The sequence below is a fragment of the Argiope bruennichi genome, chromosome 4, assembly GCF_947563725.1.
Source record: "Argiope bruennichi chromosome 4, qqArgBrue1.1, whole genome shotgun sequence".
NCBI classification, from domain to species: domain Eukaryota; kingdom Metazoa; phylum Arthropoda; class Arachnida; order Araneae; family Araneidae; genus Argiope; species Argiope bruennichi.
In genome coordinates, this window is record NC_079154.1 from 52608677 (window position 1) to 52625822 (window position 17146).

At 28.3% G+C, this 17146-nt stretch overlaps 1 protein-coding gene across 5 annotated transcripts in view; it reads right to left on the minus strand.

Moving 5' to 3' along the window:
• The window catches only part of LOC129965454 (autism susceptibility gene 2 protein-like), an 889904-nt gene that overhangs the window by 195466 nt on the left and 677292 nt on the right, over window positions 1-17146 (minus strand). For 2 of the 5 annotated variants that reach the window (XM_056079331.1, XM_056079329.1), the window contains exon 5: window positions 14579-14614. The exons of 2 other annotated variants lie outside the window; for them this stretch is intronic. In XM_056079331.1, coding sequence (XP_055935306.1) covers window positions 14579-14614 — 36 coding nt within the window. Of the gene's footprint in view, window positions 1-7297; window positions 7340-14578; window positions 14615-17146 lie in introns of those variants that run through there. One more of the 5 variants, XM_056079333.1, reaches the window with a different exon arrangement.

Here is a 17146-nt window from a genome sequence, read left to right on the forward strand (position 1 = left end):
AAATAAGCAATAGATGAAGAAATAGCAATAAAGTCTATTGCATTGAAAATTGTTGATTCATCTAATTACATATTCATTTGCATACAATATTAAAAACGATGGTGAAAAATCCGATCATAAAACGCGCGAAGAGCCAGCCGACATGCCTTCGCTGTTCGCCCGCTAGACGCTGACTGTAAACGGTTGATTTCGGGCGCTTTGTTGAAAGACTATTGATCGCGAAAGTTACCGATAGGTGGCGCTGGAAAGTTGGAGCGTTCTTTTTCGGATAGTAAAACGGCGGGTTGCTAAACTAACTGATCTACATAAAGGTTAATTGACAAGAGCAGCGAATGAAAAAAATGCTTGACTGACTCGGAATATTTACGTAACTAAGGGAATATTCACCATTTTGGTTCCATTTATTTTATGTGCACTTAGTGGATAACAAAGCATATAATTATGGAATAAAACATTCACATAATTGTATTAAGTACTACTCCACACCAGAAATTACATATTAATGAAAAAAACCTTATAAAATAATTAAGCGCAATGTTATTTTAAGTTATGCTCAATGTTATATTATTTAAGTATGACAAATAAATTTATTTTCAAGCAATTTTAGAAGTAAAATGCTTATTATTAAATCTATGTACTTATTTATAATTTTTAAAAATTATTTTTATAAATTTTTTAAACCCATAGTTTTTACAAATTTTATATAACTTTATTAAAATTACTTTTTAAATTCAAATTTATCCTCATTTAGCTATTTTACAAACTTGTTATTTATGAGATGCAATAATATTGTGAAATTCACTATAACAAATAAAATTTCTGCAAATGAGTTTAATTTTAATTTTTTTTTTCTCATAAGTATCACAAAATTATTTTCAATTGCATGGTTTTAATATTTTTATGAAGCCATTAAAACATTTTTTCTCTAATACATTTATCAGACAATTATCGGCATTCAGCTGGAATACGAAATCATTACAACAAAACTATTTAATATGTTTACTGTTTTTTATGTTCTTATTTTAAAAAAAGAACAATTTATTATTGACTTTTATGCAGTACAATTAAAATATTTTTATTTCATTTATTATATTTAGAAATCACAGTAAGGGCTACATTTTTCATGCATATAATATTTTTTCCGTTATATATAAAAATTAGATAAATTCTTTTAAAAATATTTTTACCTCAAAAAATATTCAATATCTAACGATTTCTCTTTAATTAAAAATTGCCTACGCTATTGTTAAGTCATTTTTTAAAAACTAATACAAGTTATTTTATTTTTATAAAGTTTGAATTTATAAAGATTCGTGGGGCATTGCTGTCAATAGAAATCAAGTGATAATAATAACAATTATTTATGATTTCGTTCTCTTATAAATATAATAATTAATAAGCATATTTTTTAAATATAATAATAACTCAAAAGGAAAAAATCTCTTCATAAGCAGCAAAGAAGTCGTGCTCTATAAATATCCAGAATTTAAAAGCAGTAGAGACATTTTCCACTAACAAAAACAACGACAATGTTTATACTAATTAATCTGATTCTTATAGCCATTTTTAGTTCATTTGTTTCTAAATCTTTAGTAACAAAAAAAGTTCATTTAAAACAATTTTTTTTTAAAGCGGGGTTGGTTTCCTTAAAACTATCTGGCGCACTTTCCAATAAAAGTCTTTTCCTATTTCTGTCAAGCAAAATTCTGGATCTTAGAGAAAGTTTCGAATTCTTTGTATGCTGTTGGTGAATAACAGTTCCGAAATATAGATCTTTGGCATGATTTGGCGTTATTATTGAATCTATCTCTATTTTGATGGGGGTTTTTTTGTCGGCCAATTGGCACCAAAATTTGGCATAAAACTACAGTTGTGGTCACTAGATAATATACCAAAATTCATTAAGTCATTGCGCTTATGAGTTAGCGAGCGCACAAGCACATATATTTGTTCAAAATTTGATAAGTATCGCTATTTTAGTTGTTAAATCTCTGTACCATATTTTATCTATCTAGCTCTATTCATTTTGTAATTAACGTGTTAAATTATACTCGAACAGCCAGGCAGATAGATATCCTATGAATAAATTCCGTTCAAAATTTGATAGAAATCTACAAATTTCATCGTAATTCCATATACCAAATTTCACCTATCCAGTGCAAAACGTTTTTGAGTTAGAGTATTCGCAGGCAGACATAATGAGAACAATGTGCTTTTCGGAATCAGGGAGATCTGAGACATGAGAATATTCGTTAAAATATCGAATACGAATTTTTTCACGATTACAATATTTTCTCTATACTTCATATACGAGAAAGTAAAAAACGAGTTAATCTGACATTACATTTGCAATAATATTAGTTGGGTTCGCAAGAATACATTTTTCTCAAGGTCTTATCTCATAGTAATTGCAATTAATTTATGAATATGGAACAATAAAGGAAGGATAGAAAATCTGTAACAAAAATTTGAAAACGAAAATGATTGTCTGCATTGACGGTCTACAAGACAGATCTTTAGACGAATATCTAACAAATTCGGTGTAGTTGTACTTAAAAAGCTGAGAATGTAGAATTGGTGAGTTTTTTTTTTGTTCAAATTTTAATTAATTTAATATTAACGAAAATGTTGAAGTTTTTCTTCTGGAAACAAGATAGCCCGAATTTAATTTTTGCACCATTTAAAAAATTTTTTAATTTCCTTTTTAATTTTATGAATTTAATCACCATGCAATCCCCCCCCCTAAATATTCAGAATTTTTAAAAAAAATATTTTTTCATGTTTTTTTTTAAAAATACATTATATTGTTACAATAAACGAGTTGTTTTTTCAAATCGCGTGCTTTTTCTCCATTGCTGAGAGCACTAGAAGAAAAATTGTTCTAATTATCTGAGCAGTTTATTTAAGGAACTAACTATTTTATCGCAAAAGATAGCATGTAATTCGAAATAGATTATGTAGGCACTTAAGTTTACAAATGGCACGAAGGTGTCATGGGACCCCTCCTATGTTGAGAAAAGCATGAACATCACGCATAAAAGATTTAATTTAAATTACCCACGGTACCCACAGCTCCATCTACGCTTTTTTGTTCTACAGATTCGTAAGGAAATATGAAAATATATATATATTCCTTTATGTTTAAAACTTTTTGAATTCTTATATCCAATTATTGAAGAGTTTTTAAGGCCTCTAATCATAATTAATAATTATTATTTAATTTGTACTCTTAAGCTTTGGGATAATCGTTAATTTTTAATTTCATTATAGCAGATAATAATGCAATAAAATCTAACAAACTTATTAAATAAAATAAAATCATATTTACATAAACTCAAACTTAAAAAATACCGAAATAATTAATTAAAATAAAATTATATGCCAAATCGACGCATTAAAAATTTCAAATCGTAAAATACGAGACAAAATTATGTCAAACAGTTAAAGAAATTATAACAGTTTTAAAGACAATATATACTACACGTGCAATTAAAATACAATTACTACACGTGCAATTAAAAGACAATTACTACACGTGCATATTAAAATTTTATTAAACTGTCTGTAGAAACCAAATTAATAATAACTTTGACAGACGATTGTGAAAAATATATTTGACTGAACAGCGAAATAGTTTTAATAATTCGGCAAAAAAATGAAATTGATAAAAATTATCTTTGAATTAACTTTGAAAAATTGATTACAAATTAGTGATAATGAAAGTGATGTCATTATAAAGATAACTTTATGATTTTCAAAATGGTATAAAAAATTTCTTTGAGCAACAGCTTGCTTAGAATTTACGTTTAGAAGTTAAACTCATCATTTAGAGAGCCACAGAAATTTTTCAAAAGCGTGATTAATCCATCTGATAAGGAATGTCTGGAATAAATTTCGATCGAATCTGTCAAGAGGTATATATATATATATATATATATATATATATATATATATATATAAACATAACTTTTTAAGCAGAGACCGAAGAGAGGGAAAACGCTTTTGAATTTTAAACTTCGTTTTTATTCCATCCCAGAAGACATGATTTATATACAAGAAGCGTGGACGAAACACGTCTGTTCACAGCGCAGCACAAGAGCGAAAAAGAGACAGAAATATAAATTCGATGATTATATACCATGATATTCCGACAGGGATTTCTTTACACGTGTCGGTTTAGGATAGAGAAATCCAGGTATCTTTTAAAAAGAATTCGCTTAGCTTGACAATTTTTTGTCCCTTCACTCGGAATGTGAGAACTTGTCGACTTCAGCAATTTTAGAACTCGTGTTGCATTGATTAAATAAAAAAGGTGGAATTGGACCAGGAAATAAGAGAAAATTTCATTTTAGAATGAAAGTTAATAAGGGCTAAATTAAGATAAAAATTAGGAAATTAATTAGGATTTAAATTGAATTTTAAAATATCATTACACACACATATATAGATTAAACACAACAAGCATTCGCGGTGAAGTGTTTTATAGAACCGAAGGAAGGCAAATAAAACCAAACATGTTTCATATTTTAAAACAAACATGGATCGAGCACCATTCACCATTGAAATTTTACTGATTCAATAAAAATTATAAAGTTCAATTTATTTATTAAAAATTTTTTCAATCAACCTTAACATGGGAAAGCGTTAAATTTCAGCAATTACTTGAATAATAATTAGTTGATTGCTATAAGAGCCAAACAAGGTTAAAAAAATGATAAGGCTGAATTTTTTCAGAGTAATTATGTGCAGTTAATAGATCATATACGATAGCACAAAAAGACAGCCGACAATGATCCAGATATAGGCATGAATGGCAAAGAAATAGGATTTGAAAGTAAAAGTGTATAGGTTTTTTTTTCTCTGTAACATGGCGTAATAAACATGGTAATGAATTAAAACATGGCGATGAAGTTGCTTTTGTATGGGTGCACCTACAGGTGAGCATTAGGGCTAGATAATTTGCTATTTATTGATTGAATAATGAATTATGCTATTTATTTAAATATTTTTTAAAGAAAATTTAAACTTATTAGCCCAAAAGTTTGGGTATTGGAAACAGCATTTAAAAAAATGAAGTTAACGATCCTAAGCTCACTGCTTTCAGAATTTACCTCTAGTATCTTTATAATTGTCCACAAAATCTGAAAGTCGCTAGATTTAAATCTAATAGAACATATTTTAGACAAAACTGGAGTACGACGAGTCAACATTCATGCAAAAATCGAATTAAAAACAGTAAAGATGAAAAATAGAATATCACTGAAATAGAAATAACAAATAAACTAGTACAATTGCACTCCATGTCCTGGCGTTTAAAAACTGTTGCACATCTGCAGGATATATTACTAAGTACTAATTCATCAAAATATTGCAATATTTATTAATAAGTATAGATTTCTTTAAAATATACATAAACATTTTTGAGATAAGTTCTTTGCTTGTTTTGCCTTTTCCTTTTTTTTTAATAGCCTTTATATATTTTCAAAATATTGAATGAACCATTGTTCAGAAATAGTTATAGCTATTATTAGAAAATTCTCATTCCAAAATATTAAGTACAAAACAATATGCCATTAACACTCACAAGTGTACAAACACTTATGGGAACCAAATATTTCTAAGAAAAATATAAGTTTATAAATGCCAGTAAAGGTAACAGAAAAAAATTAATTACACTTTTTAATACTTCAGATTATCAGTTATTTTCTGAAGTATTAATCATTACTTTTTAATGTTAAATTATTATATTCAAAAGTACTTACTTATGAAATAATTTTACAAGAATTTTAAGAAAGTTATTCAAACTCTCCATTGACAATAACAAAATAATACAAATTCCGAATTTTAATTTAAACACGCATTTTCAAAGTGTAACTTTTAGTTTTATTTTGAAAAAAGCTTCATTCAATAATAAACTTCATTGCATTCTCCAAATAATCTATCAAGCAAACGCATCATTCACAAAAATGCAGATTTGTATCTTTTAAACAACATGCTTTATGTAATGCTTTATTTATTAGAAGAAAATACTCACAGACCTGTTTAATAATAAATATTTTAAAGGATAAAATTAAAAATTCATTAAAAGCGCATATATATTAAATATGTATACATTTTAAAGCAGTATAAAAATGTTAATAAAACCACTGCTATAAAAAAACATCAGAAAAGAAATAATCTCACATTTTCTGATAAAACTTGTTTAATATTTAAATAACATGTTATTTTTCGAATTCAATTTCTGAAGTTTTTATTCCATAAACATTGAAAATTATATCATACGAACAATTGCAAAATGGTTTTATTGAAAACGATTATATTTTTATTTTCATTTTCAACTTTAGTTGAGAAGCGTCAAATTTTGTTTATGGTGATTTTTTTACCAGTATTATTTTAGTAGATTATGGCATCAATAAAATATTATTCTGCTTCCAAATAAAAGTGTTTTTAAGCAATAAATCCGATCAAGATTCTTTTTCACTTATAAAAAAAATTATTTCACTTATTCTATTATTATTTAAATTCGAAAAGAATGATATCTTTTATCTAGGACATAAAACAAGCATAATCAGATTCTATTTAATATTCGTGTAGAAGTGACGTAAATTCGTTGGAGTAAATTCTACAATATATTTTTTTATGCATAAATTTTCTCGCAATGACTATTAACTGAAAAAAGACGTAATAATGTTTTAAATTTTGCTGAAAATTTGATTTTATTTATGACTGATTTTTTATTATTAAAAAATATAATTAAGAACAGAAAATTTATTAAGATCTATTCAGAATATTTCACTTATAGAACGTGAGTTAAGATATTTTTAATTTATTCATTTGGTTTTGGCATCGCAGCTGTTGCTGGTATTTAAACATCATTATAATAATGGGAATGATTTTATAGGGCATTACATGTTTGAATTACTGCAAGATGTATCGCGCTTTTGTATCTCCTTTTAAATAGAACATTTTTCTTTCAGTTGATTCTTTAATAAAGAATTTACTCCACATTAAAAATAGAAGGAACGAATTATATAAAAATGAATAAAATCTTTATGAACAAAGTATTGACTTTTTATACAGAAACCTTATTTTAAAGATACGCAAAAATATTACTTGCCAAATTATTGTTTAATCAAAAAAAATTTAACATAACATCGCAAATCCACAAACATAACAACCGAATCATACGATTATATTTATCTTTGCTATCTGAAAAAATTGTAAATAACAGAATAAAAAAAAAGAATGTAAGCAAATATTATACATTTTTAAATAAAAATAAAAATAAGTACATTACTTTGTTCTCAACCAGTAACCCGTACATACAACACTCGGAAGTATCACAAAACTGAATCGTTTGCTGTTTTCAGTTATTGCCATAGTCGCAAACGCAAACTTTAGAAATTAACATATATACGTCTACATCTTGAACCATCTTTGAATACCTATGAATTTGTAGCAGAAGTAAACGGTTTTTATGAAAACACACCTGTCGGATGAAACATTAAAAGATGGAACGAAAAAAAAAAAAAGAACTAAAAGAAGAAGAAAATAGGCTGGTTTATTTAAAAGGACAGGCGTGTAGCAATCATAGGAAGATCTGGATTGCTAATTCGGATGTCACGCCAACTATAAATCCACGTGTATGAAATTGTGTGGCATGCTGATGCCAGAAAGACGGGGTGGAGAAGACAGGTACAGCAGTGAAAAGAGAATTATTGCATCATTATAGAAAGTCTGGTATTTATTTAATTTTTTTCACGTTTCTTTGCTTTCTTATCATTCTGGAGATGTTTTGGCTATATTAATGCAAGTGAGAAGAATTTTATGAGGCTCGTAAGTACAGTAGAACGCCCGTAATTCAATGCTCTGTGGAAATGAAGATGAAATAATAATAAAAAAAAATCTGCTTATGAAAGAGGTATTCTAAAAGTAAAAAAAATATGTGGATGAATGGTCTAAATTTGACTTTATCTCCCCCCCCCCCTTTCTTTTGGTTGCTTTTTGTTGAAAAAAAATTTCGATCAGAAAAGAAATCTTGTCACAAATTTATAGATATTCTAAAATAATGCAAAATATTGACTTGTATGCACTCATTTCTAATTTCCGACCATCTTAAATTTTTTAAGATGGTAAGAATTTTTTAAAGCAACGGCATTTGTCGTGATGTTTCGAAGTTCCGCGGGGTGACAAAAAAGTGCCGAGCACCTATACATTATAATTTGAAATAGCAATATAATTATAATTATATTGTATATGTATTAATACAACTAATATGTAATGTAATTATAATATATGTTATAATATACAACAATATATTATAATTATATTGTTGTATGCACCTATACATTATAATTGTAATTTTAACAGAAAGATTAAAATTAATTGAACTATTTTAGAGGAGCGTATAAAGCTCTAAATTCATGAAAATTGATATAATTATTAACTTAATATTTTTATGATATAATTATTAATAAAAAATAATATTTTGATTATTTATGGAGGGAATAGAGCACTTAAATAGGTTTACGTTGCACATGCCTTTCAACGAGTACTGATTTAATTAATTATTTTGATTAATTAGCTTTGAAAAAAAAACCATAAAGTTTCCAGCGTGTAAATAACAGAAATAATTTTGAAAAAACTTTAAAATTTTAAAGAAAGTAATACTATTAATTAAAAAAAAACAGCTTCTGAAACTATAAATAACCCTGAAGAATGAGATCGCATAAAACATCGAACTCCAACTTTTTTTTTTTTTTTAAATTTCCTATGTACTAAGAACACAAAAAAATATATTATACTTAAAATTATTTTTAAAAAAACCCTCAAAATTATGTTATCTCCTTTTTATTATCTCCCTTTTCCAGGCCTCCATGGAAAAACTCCTACACATTTCAAGCTAGCTGCCTAAAATTTGGTATGTGATACTTACATCAAATTTGTAACTTTTATAAAATTTGGAAAGAAACTTCTTCAAATGAAATCTGTCTAGCTTCGTAGTGCAAGTGAGCATTATAAGCGCAAAACACAATGAACTAGATGGATAAAATTCAATGCACAGATTTCGCATCAGAAGTGTAAACCCGTGTCACATTTTGAATAAAATCCGTCAAATGGTTGGCCATCCATTGCGCTGTCATTTCTAATAAATATAAATGCGATACCCCAGAGATGCAAAGACTTACTTAAAAGAACTTTTGTTTCTAAAAAATGTAGTTCGCGCCAAGTTTAAGTTTCAGTTTGTCAAAAAAAGGCGCCCAAAACGCATCTTCGGATTACTTTCCTATACTAAGAAGGAAAAAATACTCATGTACCAACTCTGAAAATAAAAATCTGAGTACACGTGGAGTTCATAATGTTGCCACAATATTATGCGAGAAAAAGATTACGCTAATATTAGAGAGTATGCGAGACAGTTTCAGAAAGACAATTTCCTCTGGTTTTGATTCTGAAGTTTGGATAGAAGAAAAAGTTAAATAAGCTCTATTTTTTGTAAAAAATTAACAAAGTTCAAGGAAATAGTTCAAATAACTGGAAAGAGCATATGATAAGTAGTTATAAAGATGATAATTCTGAGCTGTTAAATTCTTTTCCTCAATTTATAAAATAAATAATAGCGAATGTTTGACTAGTATTTTCGAAATAAAAGAATACACTTAGGCCGCCTGCCAAATCGAATTGAAAATTGATTTTGTGGAGATTTTATTTTACAAATTAAAACCAGCTGGAGTAGTCCACAAAAACTTTCTCGTATATTCCCTAATAAAAAAAAGATATTGTACCAGGGAACGCATTACTTGCCATTGGCATACAATAATAATGAAATATTAATCTTTGGCGTGAAATGAGCGTTTTTACTGAATCTGTTATGTTATCCTTGGCAAGTTTTTTGGCGATGAATCCCTTATGCGCAGTTAATAATATCCAAAATCGAATTCGTCTTTTAGGCAGGTTTTTCCTAACCGATTAAAACAAACACCTGACACAAAACTATACTTGTAATTATAAAATCCCATATCAAATTTGAAATATTTAAGTCATTGCGTTTACACGTTTCTGAAACTATAGACCGACAGACGGTCAACCCCTTTTTCAATTTAGTTCAAAATTTGTGGGATGTTTACATTGTAGAGGTAAAATATGTGTACCGAATTTTATTTATCTAGCTTTCTTTGTTTTGTAGCTGCCGCGTTAACATATACTGTACAACCAGACAGACAGACTTCCGTTTAATGGATTTTGCTCAAAATTTGATTTAAAAAAATCTACAAATTTGATTTAATAATGCCTACCAGCTCAAAGCATTTTTGTGTTTTCTTTGTCAGAGACAGGCACACAGGCGGATATTTTCCAAAAATAAGTTTTTTGAATTCAGGGGGGTCTAAAACACAAAGATTCGTAAAAATCTTGAGTTCAAATTCTTTGACAATTACAATAGCTTATATTTCGCATACGAGAAAATAAAAAAGAGCCATTTTCTGCCCAGAAAAAATAATAATAAAAGGTAATAATCTAACAATGATGCAAAATGAAAATATTTTTGATTATATTATTTAGAAATAAGCAGATCAATGAACATTTTACCTATCTTATTAGGTAAAAAAATTATTATTTTTAACCTAATAAGAAAGATATTACCTGCAAAATATTTCCCCCAAATTACTTAATATTCTAAATACCATATAATAACATGAAGATATTATCGAACATTTTGTGCTAATAAGCTGCAGTTAATTAATAATTAATTGTATACAAATTTAACGAATACAGTTAAACGAAATCTGAAAACATATTCCTAACATGAGAACTTTAAGAAAAGTTCAGTGTAATACTTCTTCCTTTATTAGATTTTGTTATAAATCTAACTAATAAGGAATCTACTCAAACAGTAGAAGATCAGTACGATTAAAATACTTCCACAGATTAATTCATCAAGGGAAATTAGAAACTAATTAACTAGGGGCAGTGTCGATTTAGACTTGATGAAACCCTAGGTTATATGAGATATAGGACACTTTATAAGTCCATTTAAGTAGTGCATTTAGTTTAAATCTCACACTTGCTCAGTCGGACAATTTGGTGGTGGTGGGGGGGGATACAAAGCGTAGGCTATACCTAAATCAGCATTAATAAGGGTCCGGCATCTGTATTACTCCATAATTAGAGAGTAAAAAAATTCTCTGATAGAACATCTGTACAACCCTTAAGGAAAAGAAGTTGTGCCACTCGGAATCGTAAAAAACTCTCCATCAACCTATTCATTTATAAACTTCTTCATCTGAGCTTTCTCGAAATTCTCCAAGACCAAAGGGACTACTAGAAAAACAAGCATTAAGATTCCTCCAATGTATGTTCCACCAAAAACCATCCTCCCCAATCCTTGTAATTCCCAACCAAATCCTACTATTTTATTCTATTTCGCGGTTTCCCAACTCAATTCCCCACCATACCCCCGATGAGAAATGGCAAAAAGAGAGAGAGATAGGACTCCAGATCAGCCCCACGCACACCCTCTCTCACACACAGAGAAGAAGAACCAAAAAAGAGATACTTCCGTCGAAAATAAAACCACAAAAGAATTCCGTGAGTAGACTCAAATCAACAATTCTAGTAGTAGATTTGACCTTGGATCACTCGCCTCCTCCCCAACACATCGTCAACAACACCACCAATAATAAATGAAAGAAAAAGAAATTCTTCTCTGCTCCTTTCTGAGCGGAAAAGATCGATATTGCACGAGCGTGGGGCGGCAGCGGGAAAAAGAATCGATATAGAGCTGAAGCATCATCGGAATCTTTTTCGTGACCAGCAAAATCTCGTTGTTTGATGACCTGTTCCCTCCATTTCCACCGGAAGCACATTACTTCACGAACTATCCTGACAGGCGTAAAGACAGCGAGGGGAAAAAGGAGAGAAAGTCTCTTCCCTGTTCTCTTCTATTTTTTTTTTTTTTCTTTTTTATTTCTTTCTCTCTCTCCTTCTTTTCTGCTGCCTCCCCATCTTCTCCTGATATCTTTTCTGTTTCTCTCCGAGGAGTATTTGGCTGACTGCCTTTGGGTTTCAGACATGGTCCGTGATGCCAAATGGAGTCATTTACAACTTCCGAGACGGGGTTGCAACATTTGGCGAAATACTAGTTTTTTTGGCGGTAAAAAAAAGTGAAAAATATTCATAGAAGCTTAGAGAAATATACAAATATAGAAGATTAAGCAAAAATAGAAGTAGAATTTTATTAAATACCATGGATTAAAGAGTTTCATTAGATGAAAATAGAGAAAATAGCTGACGATAATTAATAAAAATAATTAGTAAAATATGTTCATTTATGAAATTTTAATAAAATCTTATAATTAAAAATTTGTTCTAAATTTTTTGCGTACTTCTTCTTCTTCTTCTTTTTTTTTTTTTTTTTTTTGAAGACAATAATAGGAGTTCCAGCTGACGATGTTTTGTAACTTCAAAATTATTCTGATTTTTAAATGTTAGAACTCATTATTTGAAAATTGATTTGTACGAATTTCAAAATCTTCTGTGATATGTTATATGTATGGAAAGTATAGTTCAATTTACATTCAAAATATATTATTTCTTACTTTTTATTACTTATTATTGACCTTCATTATTTGCACAAATTATCTTTAAAAAAAAAAAGATGTGCTAACTGAAGTTAGTTGAAAGATGAAATTGATCAGCTCTTTAATATTAATTAAATCTAAACCTAAAATGTTTAGTTAGATTGACTTGGTTCAGATTAATTATTAATAATTCAACTTGACTTTAGTTAGTATTTAGTTAAAATGAAATTCATCGAATAATACTCAAATACAAAAATATTACAAATATTATTATCTCTTATAAAAATATTAAAAGGGAAAATTTACGAGCGTTGCCACTCCAAAAATATGTTTCGTAAGTCAAACTTCAAAGAGGATTAAGTACTTCTAACAACAAAACGTATGTTTTCATGATGATAAAAAATTTTTCTCATATATTCTTTAAAAAACTTATTAAAATTTTTTAACAGGATAATATTTATAGTAACGCCTGCGATACGTAAATTATGACACATATATTGAAATTTATATAATGTAAAAAAGTTCCAAATGCAATGCATGGCAAATCATTGGTTCTATAGCTACAAAATGTTAACATAGTTACTTCTTAGATAATGTGTGCTCATAAGGGAGAAAGAAGGTTTTTTCAAAATTATAATTATTTTAATTAAAAATTAATCAAAATACCAGCATTTTCCCTCATTAACTTCGAATCAATCAAAATAATGCACCCTTTAAATATTTAAAAAAAAAACCAGTGACATAAACTTTATTTCTGTATACTACTTTCTCCAATACTACCAAATTTTTAAAAATTTCTAAATTGAGTATTTTACAACATTTTTTTATTATTTTTGTTATTGCATTTACTGCTGCCATACAATAGGAGTTTAGGAGTAAATGGTAATTTATAAAATAAAGATAGACGAATGAAGCCTAAGATATTATTACACAACGATATTTTGAGCTAAAGGTTAGAATCTCTAAAAATTTTTTTTGGCAGTCTTGATTAGCCTTTTGACTTATAAGGATGCTTGCGATTTTCTGCATAATAATTTATGGAATGTCTATTCTAATTCCGGCCCAGCAGAAACCTTCTTAACCAATAAAAGGTGGCATTTATTTCCAGCACGAAAATATTTTAAATGTAAAGAATTGTATATTGTGTTATTTAAGTCAATAATACGTCAATAATAATACTGCAGAAAAAGTGGTAAAGCCTAAATTTGTAAAAAATTCAATCAAAATAAATTATTCTTGATACAATAAATTTTTAAACAACAACAAAGAGGTTCTATTCTTTTACGATCAAAGCTGACGGAATTATGAAACTTTGAATATCACTACTTCGTCCAATCAAAGATCACCGTTTTCCTGAGACATATTTTGGTTGGCAGATTTTCTTCGACGTGGTTTTCAAAATGGTATAAAATAATGTGGCAAATGATATTCAAAATTTTAGAATTCGGTCAAATTTAAACAAAGAAGTGTGGAGCTTTTATTTTTTTAATATTTTAATATGATAACAATATTTTATTAAATATAACTAATCTGAAAGCGGATCGTATAAAAATTTGGATTTCGTAATGTATTGATTCAAACAACATGAAACAGTTTGTTTTTCGTCATTTGGAGAATTTTTCGAATTGGAAGTAGAGCTTATTTCTAAAGGTTTCATAGTTAACTGGCCACAATTAGAATAGATACCCTGTGTGTCTTATTGCTTTTCTGACTCTTAATCTCATTTCCCAATCTCTGTTTGTAGCAATGTTGAAACGAATATATTAGCACCATTTAAGGTCCATTTACCATTTACATCATTATACAGCAACATTTAAATTATCACAGAGAAAATAAAGATGTCATAAAAGCTCTAAAATCCTTGGGTAATACACACGAATATCAATAGTATTTTTAGAATATCACCAGCATTTCGTTGTAAATGATACTGCATTATATGACAGCCAAAATGATGCCAAAAACATTTGAAAATAATTTAAGAAAATTTCAAATTAGATTACCTTTTCAGTAATGGATGTTTTCAAGAGAATGCTTACCTGAAAAAAAAAAAGACAAAATTTAAAATATTATTCTAATATCGGAAAAACATACTATTATAAAAATATTCCTAAATATTCATAAAGGGAAAACGGTATAAAAATATATATACATAAAAACAATATCATCATTTTATGTTGTTTTAGAAAGTATAATGTGGTACTTCTACCAAACTATTAATTTAATACGACAAATTACATAAAAATTCATCTCGGCAAGTTGGAAGGCAAAGGTAGATTCCTCTGCCTCTAAGTTACTATTTTCAAATCCTTTCAATCCTTAGACAAAAACCAGCAAGAATTGTCTTCCCACAACAACCATCAAATTAATTTCCCCATCTCTTCCTGCACAAAATTGTGGACATTGGATAAAGTGATGAACACCTTGAATGGCGTTCATTAACACTATGCAAAGTAGTTACAAATTACAAATATGGGGATAGTTATAAAGTATAGGTCTTTGGCATGAATCTACCATTTTTACTGAATCTATCAAGTCACTACAATTGTAGTCACAAGACAATGTCACGAATTTCATTGATTTAAGTCATTTCGTTAAAGAATTGTTGCATTTACATGCATGTGAAAATATGAACCGACAGATGGTTAACCGCTCAACAGATACGAATCTCTATTTCAGATGCTAAATCCGTGTACTAAATTTTATTTACATAGCATTTTGAGTTTTGTAATTATTGAGTCCATTTGCACTTAATCAGCCGGTCCATTGCACTTAATCAGCTGACACACGGCCATAAAGTCAAATATATGTTTTTCGGAACAAAATATATGCCCGAAACAAAAATTTTCATCAGAATCTCGAGTTTGAATTTTTTGACAATTATAATATAATCTTTATGTTTCATTTACGGTGAAGTAAGAATGAAATATTACATACTGGAGCAACCATAGGTGATGTTTATATTGCTATCGAATAATTTAGTATTTATTGAAAAATAAATAATATTGTGGTGAAAGCTTATAAGCCAGTTAACAGCTACGCTACGGGCAATTGCTTTTGTATTGTGGTCATGTTACTGGGCTGCAAACCACAAGGTCCCAGGTTCTATCCTCGCTCATACCAATCCGCCACAATATCAAAGTACAAATATTATAAAAATATGCGAATCTAGGCTTGTTACAAAGTTTATATTATTGAAAAGCTTTGAAGCCTTTAGCAAATGCCACAAGTTTGCATTCATTGGTAGGAACTGAAAGTTAATCTCTGCATTTTAAACATATTTGAAGAAATTAACTATCGTTTGTAAATATTGTTCTTTCAATTCTTGCAAACAATAAACGCTTTGTGCTCGAAAATACGAATGAATCGTTTGATTTTTCATTTATATTAAAGGAAAAAAATTCGTCTGCTTTTCTTAATTAATATGAGAACTAAGATCTTATTATTGCGCATTTAAATGTCTCATTTATAAATATTAATTGAAGTAAATGGAAATTTATCATCAGTCTTTTTTTTAATATTCTTCAGCACTATTGTATTTACTATTAACTGCAAGCCATTGGCAAACATTAGGCTTAACAGCAAGTCATTGACGAACATAGTCAACAGATTAACATGATATCTTTGCAGATCTTTTTTTGGCGATTAATTGCTATTAATCGGTTAATAAAAGTACCCATACTCGGGTTAAAGCCATAATGATTGTCTTTTATTATTACAATATTTGTTTTAATACAGTATACTCTCAATAACGAAGCAGTCATCATACTAAAGAACCATCAAATTAACAAAAGCTCCGAGATAATAAAGTTAATTTCAAAATAATAATAATAATAATAACAAATAAAAATAAAAACTAAGAACTAAAAAACACGTAGTTTTTGGAAATTTTCAAGCTAATCGTTTTTACGCAATGTTGCCATTCAATTTTTCTCTTTCTAAATTTCTCTTTTATTTTTATTCAAGCTTTACTTCATGTGCATTTAAACAATTTCAAACTGTGTAAATGAACAAAAAGTAAAAGTTTTATTTCATTTTTTTTTCAAAACTGGCAACATAAATTATTCATGTTAGAAACAGTCAAAATTAGGGCTTGAAAATTACTTTTTAGCACCTAACTTTTAAGATATTGCAATTATAGAAAAACTTTAAATCCATCAGTTGTCCGTCTTAATGAGGCGTTAATTTGGCGAATTGGATTTCCCCCCCCCCCGACTTCAATATTAAAGAAGTTATAGCAAAATAAAAATTTCAACTTCCTTTCTTTCTTTTTTTTTTTTTTTTCCTGAAATGCACACCTTTATTATTTGATGTTATTATGACTACTATTTTTCCCTTTCCATGTTTTAGACTGGAATTATTTAAACTGGAATTAATTTATTTCCATTATCGCACTTATATTAGCACATTTAGAAATGATATAAACCATTGAAAAAGGTTGGGTAATCCAAACTTAAATTTAAATATTTGTTTTAAAATTATAAAGGAAGTGTTTTTAAGGATGTAATCCATGGTAATATATACGGCTTATATAGCCGTTATATGGCTTGGACAATAAAAATAAATAAATA